At 43.5% G+C, this 20,316-nt stretch overlaps 3 protein-coding genes across 3 annotated transcripts in view; 2 read left to right on the plus strand and 1 right to left on the minus strand.

The window, feature by feature from the left end:
• The window catches only part of LOC119436018 (zinc finger CCCH domain-containing protein 18-like), a 188,029-nt gene that overhangs the window by 166,721 nt on the left and 992 nt on the right, over window positions 1-20,316 (minus strand). The window lies entirely within an intron of this gene.
• Window positions 1-20,316, plus strand: part of LOC119436024 (cytochrome c oxidase subunit 4 isoform 1, mitochondrial) — a 480,308-nt gene that overhangs the window by 157,216 nt on the left and 302,776 nt on the right. The window lies entirely within an intron of this gene.
• LOC119436019 (beta-catenin-like protein 1) overlaps window positions 1-20,316 on the plus strand; it is a 104,974-nt gene that overhangs the window by 4,406 nt on the left and 80,252 nt on the right. Inside the window, 2 exon segments of the mRNA XM_037702748.2 lie at window positions 17,507-17,646; window positions 19,659-19,756. Coding sequence (XP_037558676.1) covers window positions 17,507-17,646; window positions 19,659-19,756 — 238 coding nt within the window.

The following is a 20,316-nucleotide window of genomic DNA, read 5'->3' on the forward strand; positions in this document are numbered from 1 at the left end:
TCTGCCGGCTGTACTCATTTTCCTTTCTTGCACCACTCTTCCTACTGTATCTCGTGATTGAAATGAGAAGCAATCATTTGCAAATTTTTATTTTTTTATTTTCGTGAATTTATGCATTTACAAACAATGTAAACGATCTGTGGCTGCCGAAATAGCGGCACGAGCACTGTAACAGATCGCAGAAGCAGACGACAGCAAACAGGTTATAACTAGCACCACTCTGCTCGTGCGTTCTAGCCCTAGCGGCAAAAGGGGTGAACTAGACCAGGTGTCCTGGAGCGAGCAGGGAGATCCGTGCAGGTCTGGAGTTCAGTAGGTCGTGAGATGAACTATCGCCGAAGTGGAACGTTTCAGAATCTAGGTGGCGCGCGAGGTGATTCATGATGGCGGACCGAGAGAGTATCAGCATAGGCGACTGGCACGTCCGTGTGGTAGCACGCCAGGCTTTTTCTCATCCTTCTCGTAGGACGTAGAATGTATTATTTTCACAATTTATTCTTATCGGCTGCGGAATGCTGCTGCATAACCAAAAGCGTGCATAACCACAAGTGTGTGCGTGCTTGTTATTTTGGCATACAAAGCCCTTAACCTTACTGGAGGATGTATGCGATGCGAAGCGTATACCTAAAACGAACGCTATGGCTAGAGTGCAGCATTTTCAGTTTAAGCCAGAAAAGTATGCAGATCTTGTTTTCAAATTTGGGTTTAATCAAAAAGGGTCAATGCAAGCAAGTACGTATTCCAGAGCGCTAGCGATCGGCGCGAAGCTGCGAACCTAGTTACGCTCCGTCAGTTGCGCTCGAAAACCGGACACCAGTTGCCTAACGGCTCTATCAAATCAACTGTTGCGGGAGCGTTCGGGCAGCCTTATCTACAAATATTCAACTGTAGCGGTAGCTTTCGGACATCGTAAGGCATAGGCACGAACTTTAGCTTGTCTTTTCGTTCCTCATTGAGTGTGTCGTTCACGTTGTAACGTTCCTAGTAAACACAACTAAAGGAAACACATAGCTTAATACTGACGGATGGTTTCCGCCATTTTATTCTAACTGAAACTGCCCTCCTCGTCCTCCTCTTCCTTCGTCCCCTTTGTTCTTCCTCTTCTTTCGTGGCCTAAATGCGGCACGCTTCACCCTCCCTGGCTCTCTTTGTTCACACCTCCTGGTGTGGTACTTGAAAACATTTCCAATGGAGGGGGCACACTCTTCTTTACCAGAGGCTCCCAGATGCCATATTGTCGTCAGGATGCCGTGCTGTGAGGCCGTCTTTACCACAGAAAAGGGTCCGTGAAATTTCACATTTGAAGTCCCAACGCCTTTCTTATTAGGACCTTGTCATCAACCTCTATGTGTGGCATTTCGTTGTTGTGTCTTCTGTCAAAGTTTCTCTTCATGCGTTGTTTGTAGATATCCTCCGCCTGTGCGCTTTTCTTTGTTTCGGTAAGTTGAAGCTTGCCAAGGATACCCAGTTCGCGATCCGCAGGAAGTGTCGGCGTGACTCCTGAGGCGGCAAAAAGTGGGCTGCACCCCAAGCCACTGGTGTATGACCAGTTATGGTGCCTCACAGCAGCCTCTAGGCAGCATTTCCACCCACCTGTAAACTTTGGGTACATCCTTATAAATTGCTTCACACCTCGGATGGCACGCTCTGCAAGGCCGTTTGGAGCGGGGTGTTAGGGCGAGCAAAATTTGATAGTCATGCCATGATCTCGAGTCCACTTTGCTAGTTTAGCACTACGGAAGGCAGGCCCATTGTCACACACTATGGTCTTCGTGTGTCTAAAACATTCAGCTTGAAGAAGAGCAATGACGCTGTGGGTGTCTTCCTTTCCTGCCTTAGCCGTAATCATTCTGGTGCATTCGTCTATGCAAAGTAGAAATGCCTGCGTTTTCCTGACACCTTCACCCGCTTTCTTTAGCTCTGCAAAATCCAAGTGAACGACTTCAAAGGGACTCGCGAATGCTGCGGGATTATCATGACGTCTGTCGCCTGTCTGTACTTCACTTTGTTTACTTGACATGTGTGACATGTCCGTACATAGTTGCTGATCTCTTCTTTCATACTTGGCCATGTAAACCGCTTCAGTAGCTTGTTATATGTGCGCCAAACCCATCATGCCCACCTGACTCTGGACTATCGTGGTAAAGGTGAAGGATCTTCGGAACCATTGTCGGTGGCACGTGGTACTTTCCATCAATCTCTTTCATTTCTTCTGTGCCTTCCCACAGCTTCACGTAATTTATCTGTTCCGGCTGTTGGCTTGTTTCATAGACGAGCAATCTGCACAAGGCATCTGCTTCGGTGAGCAGCAGACCAGGGCGGTGCGAAACGACTAAGTCAAATTGTTGCAGGTAGTTAACCCACCTTGCAATGCGTCCTCGTGGTTGTGCCATATCAAGAAGGTGTGTCAATGCCTGATGGTCAGTGAAAAGTGTGAATTTCGCTCCTTCTAGGTAAGTCGGTAATACTGAACAGCTTTCAAGACGGCCAGTGCTTCCTTTTCGGTGGTGGTGTAGTTCACTTCTGCAGGCTTCAATGTATAGCTGTAGTATCCACCACATGATGTCTTTGGTGCTCAGGTTCGTTTGAGAGTTTCTGATAGAGCACTGCCCCAGTTGCATAACACAAACGGTAGCGAGAAGTCAGGAATGCGGAGAATAGGGTCGGATGATATAAGCCTTACTAGCTCACGGTAGGCACTTTCACACTCGTCATTCCACAGGAATGGTACGTCTTTTTGCATCAATCGTGTGAGGCATCGTTTCTTGACTGCATAGTCTCTTATAAAGGCCCTAAAGTGTCCAGAGAGGCCCAGGAAGACACGAAGGGAGTGTACGTCGTAAGGCTTCACCAACTTAGAAATTCTTTCTACGGATTCCTGCTGTGTGCTTTTGGTACAGCCGTCAAATGCCCTGCCTAGAAATACTGCTTTTTCTTGGAAGAATGCACTTTTTCTTAAAGTTTACTTTGAGATGTGCGAGGCTGAGCGCATGGAGAACTAGGGAAATGTGACTTTTGTGATCTTCTTTTCTTCGAGAAAACGATTATGTCGTCTTATAAATATTGCAAAAGGTGCCCAAGTATGGTTACAGGATGTCATTCATGATCTTTTGAAACCACGCTGGGGAATTCTTCCATCCGAAAGGCAATCGATTATATTCGAACAAGTCGAATGGTGTAACAAATGCGGTGTACTTTTTGGTCTCCTCGGTCAAGGGAATCTGCCAAAAGCCTTTGCAGAAATCGATCCATGAAATCCAGTGGCAACCATCAGTTTCATCGATAATAGCATCAATTTTTGGCATCGGGAAAGGTATTAATTCTGTTTGGCGATTTAGAATCCTATAATCGGTACGAAGACGAAAAGTGCCATGTCTTTAGGAGCGATTGTTATAGGCGAAGCAAACGGTGAAATTGATGGTCGGATGATGTCGGCGTCTAACATTGCTTGCAGCTCCTTTTTCAACCAAGCCTTTTTCTCTCTTGACATATTATATGGGGCTTTCCGAACTACTGTTTTGTCTGCGAGTTCAAAGGGAACTGCATGTGACTTCATCGGTGGAGGATAGTTTTCTATGCATACTAGCTCTGGATACTTTGCTCTGATGTCTTCTTCACAGTGAACTAATCTTAGAGGGCTTGGTGTCTCTCCGCTTTTCGTCAGGTCAGCATTTTCTTCAACCAATACCCTGTCATCCCAATAAAGGTTTATCTTGAGCTTTTTCATGTCAGGGCGAGATAAAAGGAAGTCATAGGTGACGTCAGGTACTGCCAGCTCATCGCTCTTTACGCAATGTCCTTGAAATTCAATCACTACAGACGCCCACTCATTATGGGAGCTTACTGCCCCATCGTAACCCTGGACACGTAGGGTCCTCCCACTGTGGAGACGGCTGGTGTCTATTCTTTTCTGGTTGATGATGGACACAGACGCTCCACTGTCCACGAGTGCGTTCATCTCAACACCGTCAATCTTGACAGCGACATGAAGTAGGTTAGAAGATGCCAAGTACACAGTTTCGTGGCAGTCTTTCATGAGAGGCCGATCGTCTTTACCCAGTTCTGTGTGGGGTTCGCTGACAGTCGGAACACGTAGAGTGCTACCAGGACTACTTGAGTAGCAATTCGAGGACTTTAAAACGTTGTTCCGAAGGCTTCCTGCGAGTTTGAGGGATCGTATATGCGACTGAGGTTCTACGAGCTCATTGCTGTCCAGGAGTAATCCTTCTCCACAAGGACTTTCCTGTGCTGGCTCCACGGGCAAATTTTTCAGACACCGCATGAGGTCGTCTATTGTATCGGGGGCTTTCAGCTGGACCTGTTTCGAATACTGAGAGAGGTCCCAGCGTTACCAAAGCTATAACTGGCGAGTGAAGAGAGTTCAGGTTCTGCCAATGCGCAACAGACGCGCTTCTCAAGGCAGTACTCTAGTAGGGAGCACGTTGTGTCTGAAGCGTAGCGCAACTCCCACTATCCGGGATGCGGTTTGGAAAGCAACCAGGAAGCTGGTTTCCACTTCGCCCAATTGCTGGATTTTTATCAGGATCTACGATCGTACCATTTTCTGGCAGTGGCACCAAGGTAACGTCACATGTTCTGAACTTTCTCTTTGTCGGATAGCCACCGTTATTCTCAGAAGCATACTCATAATACCATAACCATGGTTGCGTGTCTTCGGAGCCACCTTGAAAAACATCAGGTTCAACCATATCCGGCACTGTTTCATTTCCTCAGAGACTCGGCTAGTGCTGCCATAAGCTGACTTGTTGCATCATCTGTCGCTGTTGCACTTCAAAAACTTGCAAAACGTGGCTCACCTTCTCTGTTGACATATCCTCTGTCAGAGAATCACGGTGCATGGGTGCCAAAACAAGCTCTTCTATTGTCACCAGCTGCAGGTTCACCTTGACTGATCCTGTCTGCAAAAGTTCCTCACGACATGTGGACGCTTCTTTGAGCACTGCGTCGACGAGGCCAGGGAAGCTGAAGTGGCGCGGGAGACTTGTTGACGGTTCATGTTGCACCTTGTAGCCAGTGAAGATAATGCGCTGTGAGGAGGTCTGGTCAACGAAGAAGGTAACCCACATCCTGTCAGGCTGTGCCAAATTAAGTAGCGTTCCTAGTAAACACAACTAAAGGAAACACATAGTTTAATACTGAGGATGGTTTCCGCCATTTTTATCTAACTGAAACTGCCCTCCTCGTCCTCCTCTTCCTTCGTGGCCTAAATGCGGCACGCTTCACACCTAAGCTACAACTACAACATCGTAAAAGCGTAATGTTTATACGTTTGTGAACAATGTCGACGATTAGCATTCTGTTCACCGATGGTGCTCCAGAAGAAGTCTTTGGCGACAAATTGTGCGCTACAAACTTTCATCGCCGGAGTCGCAGGCTTGCCGATCCGGAGCTTCACTGCCCACTTCTTTAAGATTCGTCCAGCAGAAACGAATGAAAGCTTATCTCATCCTTCGCCACTCGGTGCTTACACTGAGGCACGCAACACTTTTTTTTTCCCGTGGGGTAATTAGAAGCTGTTAACAAAACAGAAAGCGCCTGCGCATAGTGAGCACACGGTAACACTGTGCCTTTCATTGTCTGTGCGGATACTCTTTGAACTATTTCTCTCGCTGGCCACTACGCGGGGCGACCGTCTGTGTGCATTGCGAATATTGGCAACATTGGCCGTCTTCAGTATCCACGTGGCGTCTCCGAATTTAAGTGTACTATGTGCAAAAAGTCTTCCTCCCCACAACTCTGTGTGGGTGAAAGCCCTTTTTGCATTGCTCTGGAGTAGTGGGCAAAGTTAACTATCAGTGAAGTAACCATCACTTTCAGCCTAGGCAAAATATATGGCGATTCCCTCTGCATGAACAATGCACAAGAGCCTATGGCCATAATGGACACTTTGCAAAAATGTTACTGCGCATGTGCAAGCAAGTATATTTTCAATCAAATAACCTCGACCACAGGCTAGCAGAATGAACTATTCTTTCCATTCAAAACTCGTCCTGCCTTTCCTTATTTCGTTTCTCCCTTTTTCTCTCTGTACACTGCGGAGCTGAGAATGAGGAGTGACATTCCGCTGAAATTTTTTGATAAGCCTTTTTGGTGCTCATGCGCCTTTGCTGGAATGTGCTGATGTGAAAGCAATTAGAACGAGAAAAGCAGTCTGGGGGGGGGGGGGGGGGGGGACGAGAGTTTTCGGTTGGAATATGTCTTTGCAGGAAAGCCAACTTACACATTTTCGCTGAGTGTCCCTAGAATAAGTGTTAATGAAGAGCAAGTACAACAGTTTGAGACAAATTTCAGAAACTTTCTCCTGAGAAACATGGCAACAACCGTGACAGTACATAATTGTGTGTATGTAATATATGTAATATATATGTGTGTGTAGTTCGGTAGTGCAATAATAGTTCTTATTTATTTATTATTTATTTATTTTTATCTACTTATTCATAGTATACTGGTGTCACATGGGCACTTTCAATCGGGATTGAGATCAATCAGTATCATTTGAGATCAAAATTGCCCTATGTGACTGGGGTGTGACATACATGCAAAAATGTTCATGACATTTGCACTAAGGTTCTATAATCCAACTGCAACAGGACTCGTGATCCAGTTTACTATGGTAAAGTTACCTGAACAAGGCAGCAATACTATGCAAAAAATTAACTAGGTGCAGCACTTCTAAAGATTAAAGGTACAAATACATCTGTTCAAAACAGACACACACAAAAAAAAACAATTGTTGCAATCAAACAGAGGTCGAGTTCATCTATCAGGAAGGAAAGCCCTGAGAGCTCTTTTAAATGAAAATAGTGATACTTTATATCCAGTGGATGACTTTATATGCAGTGATAGATAATTCCAAAAAGATATAGCAGTAGGTGGCACAGTTTTGAAGTGTAAATATTATGCACACTTGGGCAATAATAAATTCTGTTGGGTGGAAAACGAGGGCTGTGCATTGTGCACAGTGTAAGTATTATGCAATAATTCCTTGCCATTTAGTTCGAAGGACGGTTCATTGTTATTAGCCTTGAAGAATAAAACCAGTAAAAACGACTTGCTTATGGATAAAATGCAATATTAAAAGAGCAAGGGAAAGCATAGAACGGCGTGAACTGTATGTAATCATGCTGGTAGCAGGGTTCTGTATGTGCTGAACAGATAAGGTGTAACTAGGTGGGGTAAGATATGTCTTCCCCAGACAGTTATTCCATACATTAGATGACTATGGATGAAGAAAAGCAAACAGAAGAGCACATTTGTTGAAAAATAGTCGAGCTTTAAGGTATGCAATCATTTTTATGCCTTAGCTTATAGATACCTGCCAGCTCTTCTGGTTTTTGTAAAGTTTACAAATTTGGGGATCATTCTTTTTATGAAAAATAAATTCTGTTTGTGAAAGCTTCTGATGGTGATAAAAAGACCCCAGAAGGGTCCCTGCTTAGAACAAGTTTATTAAGGCAAGTTCCTGAAGCAGGCAATATTGTGAACAGCAACGTAACTAAAAAGTCACTGTGATAAATAAACAGTGTGTTGCTTGTATCTGCTGTTCGAAGTGTACTGCTGCTTGTGTGCTGTGTCTAAAGTTAAATCATAGTAAAGTGCATATGTGCTCCTCAGAAGGTGTGTGCTGAAGAAAACGTTTTAGAAATGCGTGCTATTCCTCTCCCCTGCCCCCTTTCGCATGTTTGTTTGCGGATATTTACGAATACTAAAGCTTGCAGGTTGGCAGGTATGCTTATATTCTTGATTATTAATACTTAGCTATATGCATGCGTGAGCAATGCCTATAAAAATATAACCACAAGGTTTGGTTGTTTATGGGAATATTCCTTTCCCCAGCACTTCTTGTGTCTTCTTGTGCCGTCTGTTTGGCGCTTTAATACCTCAGTAACCAGCACATCTATTTGGCGTAACCAGATGAAGCTTGGTAGGCTACAACCCCCATTCACTTCCATGAGCCTGAAAACTTGCCACTCTTATGTGTGTACTTGTGTGTTAGTGTGCATGCCATTCAATTGTGTTTTACCCTCCTAATTTATTTATTTTTCAAATTCAGGTTGACATCCTTGATGACACGAATCTCAAGAAACTTATACTCAATTTGAGAAAAGGGTGCTTAAAAATCAAGAGCTGAGAATCAAATACCCAGATCTTCCTGAAAAGTGAGTTTCTGCTGTCACACATATATAGCAAGCAGCGCAAAACATGCTGCACAGCCTGCTGTGGCCATTTCTGTCCTTACAGCGTATGAGCATGAGAGATGCCATACCCACTTCTGTGCAGTCTGGTTAACCCTTTCAGGGTAGATTTTTTTTTTTTTTTTTTTTCCACATGCAGCCTCCTAAGCTCTAATTTTTTTTTCATTGCGGATGTAAAATCTTCAGTCTGACCTATTTCGAAAAAAAATGTACCACAACTTTTTTAGAGTGGTCATAAAGTGACCAAAAAAAAAATACTTTTTGTAGATACGCACGCATTATTTATTCATGAATACAAATGGGCTTCCATAAATACTTTTTAATAATAAAAAAAAGCACATACACTGAATCTTGCTCTGATTTGGCACTTGAGTCGTAGTCTGCGTCAGAGGAATCGCTGCTCGACTCATTTTCAGCAAAGCAAGCCCCGTGTATGGGAGCGCACACAAGAAAGCTCAATGGTTGCGCACCCGTCACAAAAACCTAACGAGTCAGACACTCGCAGTAATCCTTCATTCTGTCGCCAGCGAGGGGCAATCAGCTTTCACGAGCCAAGTCTCAAGAAAATAAACGCAGGCATGGTAGCATTGTTTGTATACGACAGCATTTGTTTATATATACCAGCGCCCACCTGCGAACATATGTAATTGCACTCCTGTGAGCAATAGACGGGCGAGCATCTAACGGTGACCTTTTGAGAAATTAGAAACCAGATAGACATCAGCTTTTACGAGTGCAACGAACGTAAACAGCCTGCACGACGAAAGCAAAATTAACCGCCGCGCGGATGCGGGAGCGGTCACTGAAACGTCAGCATAAGGAAGCCGTGGAATGCGCCTTGCGCATGGGCTAAATTTGTGTCCTATGTTCTCTGCTTGCGAGTCTTTAAATCAGTTGGAAGTGGCACTTTGTGTGTGTGTGTGTGTGTGTGTGTGTGTGTGTGTGTGTGTGTGTGTGTGTGTGTGTGTGTGTGTGTGCGCGTGTGTGCGTGTGTGTGTGTGTGTGTGTGTGTCTTTCCTTTGTACATCTCCTTTTGTGCCCAAAAACGATCTTTAGAAGATGGTCTCTTACATCCTTTTGTTAAGACACTCATTAAGTAACCTATCTGGTATTCAATGGATGTCCTATCTGGTATTGAAAAGCACTGCTTTTCTGAATGTTTTTGTCTCTGGAACAGTAGTGCGACCTGATTTATGTACTGGTTTGTCATGTAATTTTCCATTGTAGTTTCTGATTACTTTTCTTCTGCTTAATGATGGACAGAAAGAAATGAAAAAATGAAAAGAAGCGTTGCAAAATATGAACCCAGGTTCCTGCTGGTCTGCACCACTGTTTTGGTATAATGCTTTAGGTCTCATCACGTGCTGTAGCTACTATTACAAGGCACAAACCACTACATCACTTTTGACTTGCCAGTTACGGTAGAATTTCTTCTTCAATTTAGCCATAACAACAGCTGCTCTAACTTAATATAGCCTACTACTTCCACAGTACTACAATGCTGATTCTATTTGCACTTGCTGTGGATGCTCTGTACATTAAAGTGTACAAGTGCTAGAAAATTGCACTCCTCAAGCTGCGGAATTCCCTCCTAGCTGGTGTTCCATGCTGCTGTAACTGTGTCTCACCTCCTTGGGCACATCATCCATTGACATGAGTGTTGGTCTACTTTTGGTTGGTTTGAATGAGTGTGCTCCCGCATCTCTTTTCAATATATTCATTCTTTTTACTGTGGCAATGGTGGCCTCACTGTAAAGTTTAAGGTGCAGCACTTGCACCTTCTATGGCCTGTACTTGCTGCGGTACGTGTGCACACATCTGTACACACGTGTAGACCCTGAACAGAGAGACAAGCACTGGTTCACCAGCACACTTAAGGCAGAAATAAGAGTAAGCCCTAGAAAGCCACATGACAGATGCATCTGAAGGTTATGGGGGTTTAACCTAATGTGCACGACACCAGCTAGCTAAATTCAAAAAATAAGACAAGCTTGTCCCCACTAGTGCACTGCAGAGGCCTGCGCCAACCCAAAAGCCCAACCCAGCCCATGGGCCAAGCAGTGCGAATTTCTTCCAGGCCAGTCCCGAGAAGTGTTTGCGCAGTCCAGGGGCCACCTGGCAGCTTTTCTTTATGCATGTTGGAACTTCGGCTCCACTTTGGGCTGCAAGAGCCCCTCCTCACAAAGGAACATGCTGCAAGCTCAGTCACGAAAGTGATAAAAGGTGAAAACCGAGGCTGAAATAAAAGACAATTGCACTGATGCTGTTTGTTAGTGTACTTTGTAATGTATGTGCAATCACATTGTCGGGGTCTTACATGATGTAAGGGCATGTAAGAAACACTGATGCATTTTATCAGCTGGGTCATCATCAGCCTATTTTATGTCCACTGCAGGACGAAGGTTCCCAGCGATGTCCAGTATCCCGTCTTGCGCTAGCCGATTCCAACTTGTGCCTGCAAATTTCCTGATCTTATCATCCCATCTAATTTTCTGCCATCTTCAACTACGCATCCCTTTCCTTTGCACCCATTTTGAACTCTAATGGTCCATCTGTTATCTGCCGTACGCATTACATGGCCTGCCCAGCTCCATTTTTTCTCGTAATGTCAATTAGAATATTGGCTATCCCCTTTTGCTCTCTGATCCACACTGCTCTCTTCCTGTCTCTTAATTTTACGCCTAGCATTTTTCGTTCCATTGCTCCTGACGAGGTCCTTAATGTGTTCTTGAGCTTCTTTGTTAAACTTCAAGTTTTTGCCCCATAACACCAGTAGAATGCAATTATTGTATACTTTTCTTCTCAATGACAGTGGTAAGCTCCCTGTCAGGATTTGGTAATGCCTGCTGTATACACTCCAACCAATTTTTATTCTTCAGTAAATTTCCTTCTATCAGGATCCTATATGAGTAATCGACCCAGATAATGTACTCCTGCACCGACTCTAGAGGCTGGCTGGCGATCATGAATTCTTGTTCCCTTGCCAGACTATTGAACATTACCTTTGTCTTCTGCATATTAATCTTCAACCCTACTCTTCCACTTTCTCAGTTAAAGTACTCAATCATTTGTTGCAGTTCATCCAGAGTGTTGCTGAACAGGGCTATGTCATCTGCAAACTGAAGGTGGTTGAGACAGCAGAAGCTAGAAGCCTTCCCAATCTAATAGCTTGAATGTTTCTTCTAAGCATGCAATGGATAGCATTGGAGAGATTGTGTCTCCTTGCCTGACCCCTTTCTTGATACATTATTTTCTGCTTTTCTTGTGGAGAAGCAAGGTAGCTGTGGAATCTTTGTAGATATTTCCCAAGGTATTCAGCCACATGACATGCTGAAAACAAACTCCAGAAAGTGACAAAAGGCAAAGCACGGACAATAAAATAGAAGACAATTGCAGCAATAGTGTTTGTTGATTGTTTGCGGTTATGGGTATGTCACGAATGAAAGGCGTTCCTGCCTGAAGCAGGAGTCACTGGACAATCTTCTGTTTTGCACAGTTTTTGATCTCCTGTATCTAATTTCTATTTACCTATTTTTTCTACCTATATTTACTTATGTTTGTGCTATTTTATTGCATCCACTTGCTATATTAAAAGGGTTTAAACGAAACGAAAGCTGTTAAACCTTTATATTTTAACTGTCGCTTCATTCCTCCGCAGTCTTATTGGGCTTTTAGCAACTTTTTAACACTTATTCCTAGTTGGGCCTGTTTAGAGCAGCCTTCCACCGGACCAACCCGGGTGGGGTAATGGGCAGGGTCAGCGGGCCCCGGCCATAAAAAGCAGGCAGGTGCAATGCTCGTCTTCACGATGCACCACAAGGGGCACTATGGCAGGTTCGTTAGCTCACCGGTAAGGCATAGAGGGGACTCCAGCCTTGGTATCAACTAAGGGAGTTTATTCCCTAATACCGCCCTAGGGTGGTAGTGGCGGACTATGGGTGAAAACTCCCGGGAAGTTAACTCTGTGACAGGACTATAGTGAGCTAGGTTCGCCACACCTCACTCAGGGTGATACGGAACCAGGTTGGTCCCCACATCCGGTAACCAAGAATGCCGAAGGTAAATCTGTTGGGCAAAAGCACTCATGCACATTGAGTACACTGGTGAGAGACTTTGAGGCGAGGGCGTGGAGGGCTCACTACTCGGGGACTGTTCGTATGTGCGGCGCATGGCATAACGGTGATGAGTACATCCGTGCCACGGAGCCGCTCAGCAGGCTCCGTCACACCAGCAGTCTGAAAGAATGTATCCAGGCTGAAATAAGGCCAGTATGGCGTTTTCCTGGTGATCGCTCTTGTGAACGGCCTAAGTTGCATGTCTGGAGACGGAGGCCAGGTATATTCCGTGATGGCATTGCTTTGCCAAACTTTGCCAAAAGGCTTAACAGTCACATCATGCTGCATTGTGCAAACATCAGATAATTTGCACCCAGCCTGCACTAAGAGGTCATTTTGCTATCTTTAAAAAAAATGTTTTAACTGCAAGCATGGAAATCTCTGCATTTCGTCTCTCATGACCGTACTATATTTTGTGTGGCTGTCAGCCAAGAGGTGTGTGTTCTAGAGCTAATGGACTGTTGATGCGTTTCTACAGGCAGGTACAACTGACCTGGGGGTTTTGCACTGCTGCACAACATTTTTGAACACCAACAAGAACTGAACAGTGGATGAGGGTGAATTAGGCTGATGATAATAGAACTAAAATGAGTGCACCTTGCTCGCAATAAGGCACCACATGCTGTTTTGCAGCTGATGTGACATGTAGTGATGAACATGCTAGTTGTGCAGCTGTTATTGTGCATGTCGACGCTTCATTGACACAGGACCAACTTGTACAAGTTGTCCAAGGTCCATCAATTTATCGCTCACGGAACTGTTGAGATTCCATTGCCTGCTGTAACTGGCAAATGCATTTTTAACTGGCAAGTCAAAAGCGATGTGGTAGTTTGAACCTTCTGAATAGTTGTACAGCACCCAGAAGAATACTCTTCTAAAAAGAAGAGCTTTTTTTATTTGGGATTTTTTGCATTCATACTTTCTTTTTTCAGAAAGATCATAAGTGTGCATATTTTTTGCCTTCACAAGTCTGTTCCCATGATGGTGACATTTTGCTTGGTGGCCTGGGCTGTAACATTCACTTGCATTGTGTAAATCTCACTACAAAGGAAAAGAACGAGTTGAAGACCAACATCATTGTTTAGCACAAAACGGCAGTCTAATCAATGAGGGCGTGCAAGTTTTCCCTTTTTATTTGATTTATGTTTATTGAGTTAAGGCCATCTCTCTAAACAGCTGTGGAAACATAACCCACAAATTTTATTTAAACTGATCGTATTTTTAAAATAGTGTTCGTATAAGCATTCAAGTTGTTTTGAGTCATTTTTATACAAGCCATACCACTTATTTAGGCTTGTTGTGCGAAAGTCACCTGGTCATGGTCACTTCATGTGTTTTAAAGGAGTATTGACATGACATTGCCAACTTGTCGGCTTTCTTTCTTTTTTTAAGTATTTGTTCGTGCTCTCCTAACCATAGTGAACGAGAAGAAAGGGAACCGAGGGGCCCAATTTTTATTAATCATATAAGAAGCCAACAAACCTAACTATAGTAGTGGTACGTGCGAGAAAGCCCTGAATAATTTACTGTAATGCTTGATCCTACAAACCAGTTTCGTTTTTGGTACACAAGAGGTGGAACCATTATGATGTTATGACATATTGGCTCGCTCCATTCCTGTGGTTGTAGCAATCACAACCAAGCGCAGCCAGAATAAATGTGCACGACAATCTTTTTTTTTTTTTAATGAGCAATGCCATCATACCTAGACTTATTCCCACATGACGTCAGCAAATTATGCTCCGCGTCATGATGTTATGGCACTGTAATGTCAATTGCACTAGATCTGGCATTTCAAGACAACTTTATTGTCAAATTAAAAATATGTTATAGTGGTCCTTCATTCTTGATAAGTGTGGTCGTTCCTGTGCGAGAAGCATGTGGTAGAGTTTCTACAACTTTTGAAGTGTCGGTACTCTTTTAACCATTAAACGATTGTAAAAAAAATTTTAAAAAGTACTTGTAAAGAAAAAGGCAAAATTTTTTTTAATGGGAAAGCATTATGTGGCTCACGAGGCGGGGAAAATCCAGCGTAGTCGGCTTTGGCGTGACCACGATCATCAAAAAAGTCAAGTGAGCCAATCAAGGCAGTTAATAACAACAATTAAGGCAAAATAAATCAAACAGTGAATTAAGGTGCAAGTAATTAAGGTAGGTTCAATAAATATAAAGTTTATTAAGGCACTTGAACCCACGACCCTTGGTGTTAATTAAGGTGAAGCTAATTAAGGCACAGGTTTTATTAAGATGGAGTTCATTACGGCACTCGAACCTACAACCATTGGGTGGGAGTTGAACCCACAACCTTTGGTGTTAAGACGAAGTTTTTAAAGCACAGTTAATTAAGGCACTCGAACCCCTCACCGCATTCATCCACGTAGGGATAACCAAGTGCCCCTTGAATGTTTTTGCATGTAAATGAGTCTGATAATTATATAAAGCAAGACTACATGAAAAACTTGGCAGGAAAATAAATTTTACTTGAAAAAAAAGTTTTGGGCTGGTACAAAAGGGGACTTCACTACACGCAAGTTAATGTATGCTCCCGATATCACAGGCAAATGATTCTGATGATCATATAAAGCCAGACCATACAAAAGCTTCTGTCAGAAAGGTTAAGTTTACTAAGAAAAAAAAATTTTACACTAACGAAGATGGGCGTCACTCCACACATGTAAGTTATGCTCCCAATTTCACTCTTAACAGCTCCTTGCCCCACCTGATGTTATTTACAATAAGCACAAAACAAACAGTGTCGAAGATACATGTACCTTAGATAATATCTTCGATACTCTTTGGGTATCTTGTATCTGTATCTGTATTTTGATACATGAAAGTAGTAGCATTTATCTTAAGATACAAGATACTGCTATCACAGCATCACCGCGAGAAACTATGAATGTTAGCTGAACTCCACTTCTCAAGCTGATACTGCTGCCACTAAACTGCCTGAATAAAACTAAAGGCAGCGACATTATTTATCTTTCCGCCAGAGCCCTTCAGCGAGGGCAGGCGGTGAAGTCTGCGCTTTCCAATTAGTGGAGCAGAGTCAAATGCTGGCGCTCGCGCCATCTCTACAAACACAAGCCAGCAAACGTCTGCGTGCAGCTGACCTTTTCTTTTGTTGATTTTTTGTTTTTAGTTGCGTCGGTGCCATGACATTTGCTCGTAGCCACCGTACTGTGCTACGTACACAAATGTGTGCGTCGTCTTTCGCACAAATTTTGATGCCGCTATAGTAAAAATGACAAGAAAAACCACTGACAGCGCAGCGTTTAAAGACTTTCATGTTAAGCAGCTAAAGCAACCCCAATAAATTGTTTCGGGATGAAAATATGATACTTTGAGCAAGAAAGATATAAATTTTGTGGTACTAACAATTATTTCATTCAAATAAAACAAGGTTGGTCAGAGTTATGAAATTTCCAAGCAAACATTTTTCTGCATACGCATTTACTGCTACGTTATATAGGCGTATATATTATCATATATATATATATATATATATATATATATATATATATATATATATATATATATATATATATAGAACCATTGCACTGATATGAGCGACCACACACCTTCGAAAATAGCGAGCGAGAGACTGTAGTCGGGAGCATTGTTATGTTGCCTACTTATCATTCCTCGTATTCTCTTCAGGCACACAATTAATGTGCTCCATAAAGTAGACACAGATTAGGACCTTGCGTATATGCTAATTCATTTAGAGAACGCATAGTTTTCACACGGAAACGCCAATGCCAGTATTGACACGGTTCACAGCTGAACGAGGCGGTTGTTTATGCTGCTGTATCAAAAGGGCCTCCGCTTGCTGCCCATTTGGGATACAAGGCAAACAGTGCACCTCGGAAGCTAAATAATGAGTCAGCATAACAGTACGTAAAAATACATCCATGTACGCAGTCACATTTAATTTAGGGAAGCGCCGGCGAGTGCGACTGACCACCTTCGCGAACAGCAACAACAGATGTTGATAGCGCGTCGTGTCGTCACTTCTAGCTTTTTGCATGTGCACTGTACGAAATGAAGAGTGGTTTATTTCAAATACGTATGGTCGAAACTGAACTACAGAAGCAGTTTTCTTCATCCTAGTTGCTTAATTAGCTTCAGGTCAGTTGCTGAGGGGCGCCAGCAGTATATGGACGAACTCTGCTAATGTATGATAGGCTTAACTATGGCTCAGCACGATCGGCATCAGCTCAAATGGCAAGGGCTCAAGTTTGTGCAGCCATCGATGCAACACCACTTGCCTCCCATCTATTAATTGCCCATCCACAGGGAACACAACTTCTCGTGACAGCAGCTTCTCACGTCATACACAATGTGGCCTGTAATTGAGGAGGAGATAAGGTAGGGTGTTCGAGGCAATTATAAATTCATATGTAAAAAATCTGTGCAACTCTCAAACCTGCTTTTTTGAGGACATGGCGGAAGTGTGCAGAGGAACGTACCCAGCGAATTTCACTGACATCCGTTTACATCGAAAAATTGCCGAAGTTGCCCTTTAAAGGGTTAAATCACCCCAACATCCCAACTTAGCGTGGCTACAAAGTACTGTGCCTTGAAAATATGCCTCATATACAGCGACGCTTGCATAGAGGTACCATGCAGACCCACCGGGGTGGCTTAGTGGCTATGGCATTGGTTGCACATGATCAAATCCCGGCCCCGGTAGCCGCAATTCAATGCAAAAGGCATTCAAATGCATTCAAATGCAAAAGGGCATCTAGTGCCCGTGTACTGTGTACTGGGTGCATGGTAAAGAACCCCAGGTGGTAAAATAAATCAGGAGCCCCACTCTTTGAGGTGCTCTTTGGGCTCTTTGAGGTGCACCAGTTCTTGCATGAGAGCTTTGTGGGATCCGAAGGTTTGGATGCTGTGGTTAGTGGTGGCTGTGTGTTGCATTTCTCTGCCACCTTGGCTGATGATTTACGAGGCACTTTCATTGCTGACGTACACTGCACAAATTTTGTCGAGATGTTTCTGCTTGGCAGTTTACCTCAGCTTCTCCTAGACGGATCCCTGCAGTGCGTGGGATTTGCATTATTTTTTAGTGAAGATATCATTTTCTTCTTGTATATTTTGATTCTCAGTTTCCTTCCTACGGATCTGCTTGGACGCTGTTGGCACAACACCTTTGTGCTTTCTTTGCAGGTTCATGGATTCTGAGGTGGAACTTAATGACATCCTGCAGGAGATGCACATTGTCGCCACCCAGCCAGAGCTCTATCCAATCTTGGTTGAATTGAATGCTGTCCAGAGCATCTTGGGCCTTTTGGCCCATGAGAATACTGGTATAATTGGCGTGTATACACGCTTATTAGTGATTGTTACATGTGCTTTTGCCATGTAGATTGAGCGCTGTCAGTTCTGCTAATTTTGTAACATTCTGAGCCTCAAGCAGCTGGTAGTGTGCTGAAAGGTGTGCAAGTAATAATGAATTAGCTAAGTAAATTCAAGCAAACTAGCCCTGTACCCATTGGGTGAAGAAGGTTTTTTAGCCCTGCATTGCCACGCATGTGGCTGCACACCTGTGTTCAAGCACACAGTGGTCATCTTCAGGCACGGAGATCATCACACTCGCGTCATTGTTAAAGCAGCCACCCCTTGCGCCATTAAACACCACATATCATCATCATCATCATCATCATCATCAAAGCAGCCAGCATAGCACGTGAAAACAACTCTTGCAGAAGCAAACCATCACTTGCCCTATTGCAAAAGGATTTTGCGTTTATTGAGAGTGCCAGCACGTGCTGGGGGCGATTGTGATATCCTGTTCACTCTTTACATGAATTAGTTTGTTCTTGTGACTTAGCTTTTTCTGCTGATCTCACAATTTTTCTGTGGTTCTTGGTCATTATATAAACCACTGTTTCAATCAGTAAATTTTAGTTGGCAGTAAACACTTGTCCTCATCCTTCCGTCATGTTTCACGCTGCACCACTTATTGGTATAGCATTAGTGGATGGTGACTATTTGCCATAGCTGCAGATGCCAAATGCTTGGTGGTTCAATCGTGGATCCACAAGTTTAGATGACAAGAGTGGCCACAGTCCATTGACTATCAGGAAAGATTTTTTCCATAGGAAAAAAAATTTTTAAAATACAGGCGTGTAGAAAGTCGGCATGCATGTGTCCCATCTAAGGTGGAATAGGGTTCATGGCTGAAAACCCAAACCGGTATAGGACGAATATAGACCACACAAGACAAAGTCTATTGCATGCTGTTTCTTTATCCTGTTTCATGTTGCACTCTCTGTCATTAACCTATTACAACTAACCCAGTTTTCTACCTTATTCCAGAAACCTTGTGCCATAAGCAACGAGTACTGGCCAGAAGCATTTTTGTGTGCACATATTAAGAAAAGGGACCAAAGCAAAACTTTTGGTTTGGTGCTGGCCATTTGGGACCTTTAAATTTTCTGCACCAATACATGCGAGGCAGTGTCTTCTACTGTAAAGAAGCAAAATTGAAAGAGAGAAGGCAAAAGTGCTCATGCAGTATCTATTTCAATGCAAAACGCTGATACGTATTCAAATGAGGCTGGAAACACTACGTTCAAACCGAACTGGAAGTAAATAACACTTTCTCATTGAATTATAACAGCGCAAACTGACAAGGATGAGATAAGAAGGTGACACACTGATGAACAGTTCACTGAACAGTGTTGTGCTCAAGAAGGTTGGGCGTCACCTGTAGCTCTTTAAGTTTAGCACACTATAATAAATCTTTTATGAGAAAGCATTCTGTGGGATATACTTATGTCTAAATGATTTAAGGTATGACAAATTGCTTCAGGGACCCTTTAACAGGTTGAGATGAAAAGAAACTAAAATGTGGCCATAGAGCTTGCTCCGGATTGTCACTGATGTGGTCAGAATGCACACAACTGTAGGAAACTGCCATTGAACTTCGCTCATCGTTTGACCTTGGCCATGCTTGCAGGGTACGCTGCAATATGCAGAGTTGAGGTTGATGATCTTTGGCTCCTTTCCAGACAGCAGAAGACATAGAACCTGGAAGGTCCCATGTCTTGTGCTGACATGGGACCTGGAACCTGTATGGGACCTGTATGGTCCTGTATACATGGAACCTGTATGTGCAGACGTGGGACCTGGAAGGTCCCATGTCTTGTGCCATCTTGCAGGTTGCGTGGGATGGCACCACAACAATGATTATTCATTCTTGGGCTATACAACTTCTAGCTGTAAACAGCATTTTCATGTCGTCAGATGAAAGTATATAAGTAGTGCTCCACTGCAGCAGTGGGTTCAATTGAGCTGGGTGAAATTGCTTTTGCAGACATTTCCATAGCAGTTGTGGACCTTCTACAAGAATTGACTGATGTGGACTCGCTGCATGAAAGCCAAGAGGGAGCAGATATGCTAATTGATGCATTGGTAAGTGCAGAAATTTTTTTTTTCCCACTGTGACATGATGATCTTTTGAAACCATCAATGTAATTGAAGCAAAGTGTGGTGTTCAGCTTGGCTCTAAAGGAATAGCACATTGAGCAAGCTTTGCATACATGGGAAAAGTCAGGGCATTTCCCAGCCACAAGACTGCAAAAAATTATTCTAATTGAGGCATGGTAGCTGTAGATTTCTTGACTGATAACGGTCGCAACAAGTTTTTCTCAGATGGTGAGCTTTCTTGGTGAACAAGCGAGCACTAGCCCTGTTTGAGTTGGCACCAGCTCATTCACCAATTTTTACCAGTGCTCAGGCAAAGGCCATGCTTCCTACATATGAGAGGCTGGCAGACGAAAAGCTATTGTCTCAATATATTCAGGGCAAAACCCACATGTGGCTGGATCTTTCAACAAGATTTGGTTGCTGTGCCCCAAAAATGGATTTGCTTTACACACTGTTGTGGAGATGGCCACTTCTAAAGCCCCTTTATTGTGTCTACTGCCATTTCTATAAGTAACGCCACCCTTTGAGGAGCCACTGCTGCTTAT

The sequence above is a fragment of the Dermacentor silvarum genome, chromosome 1 (genome assembly GCF_013339745.2).
Source record: "Dermacentor silvarum isolate Dsil-2018 chromosome 1, BIME_Dsil_1.4, whole genome shotgun sequence".
In the NCBI taxonomy this organism is placed as follows: Eukaryota; Metazoa; Arthropoda; class Arachnida; order Ixodida; family Ixodidae; genus Dermacentor; species Dermacentor silvarum.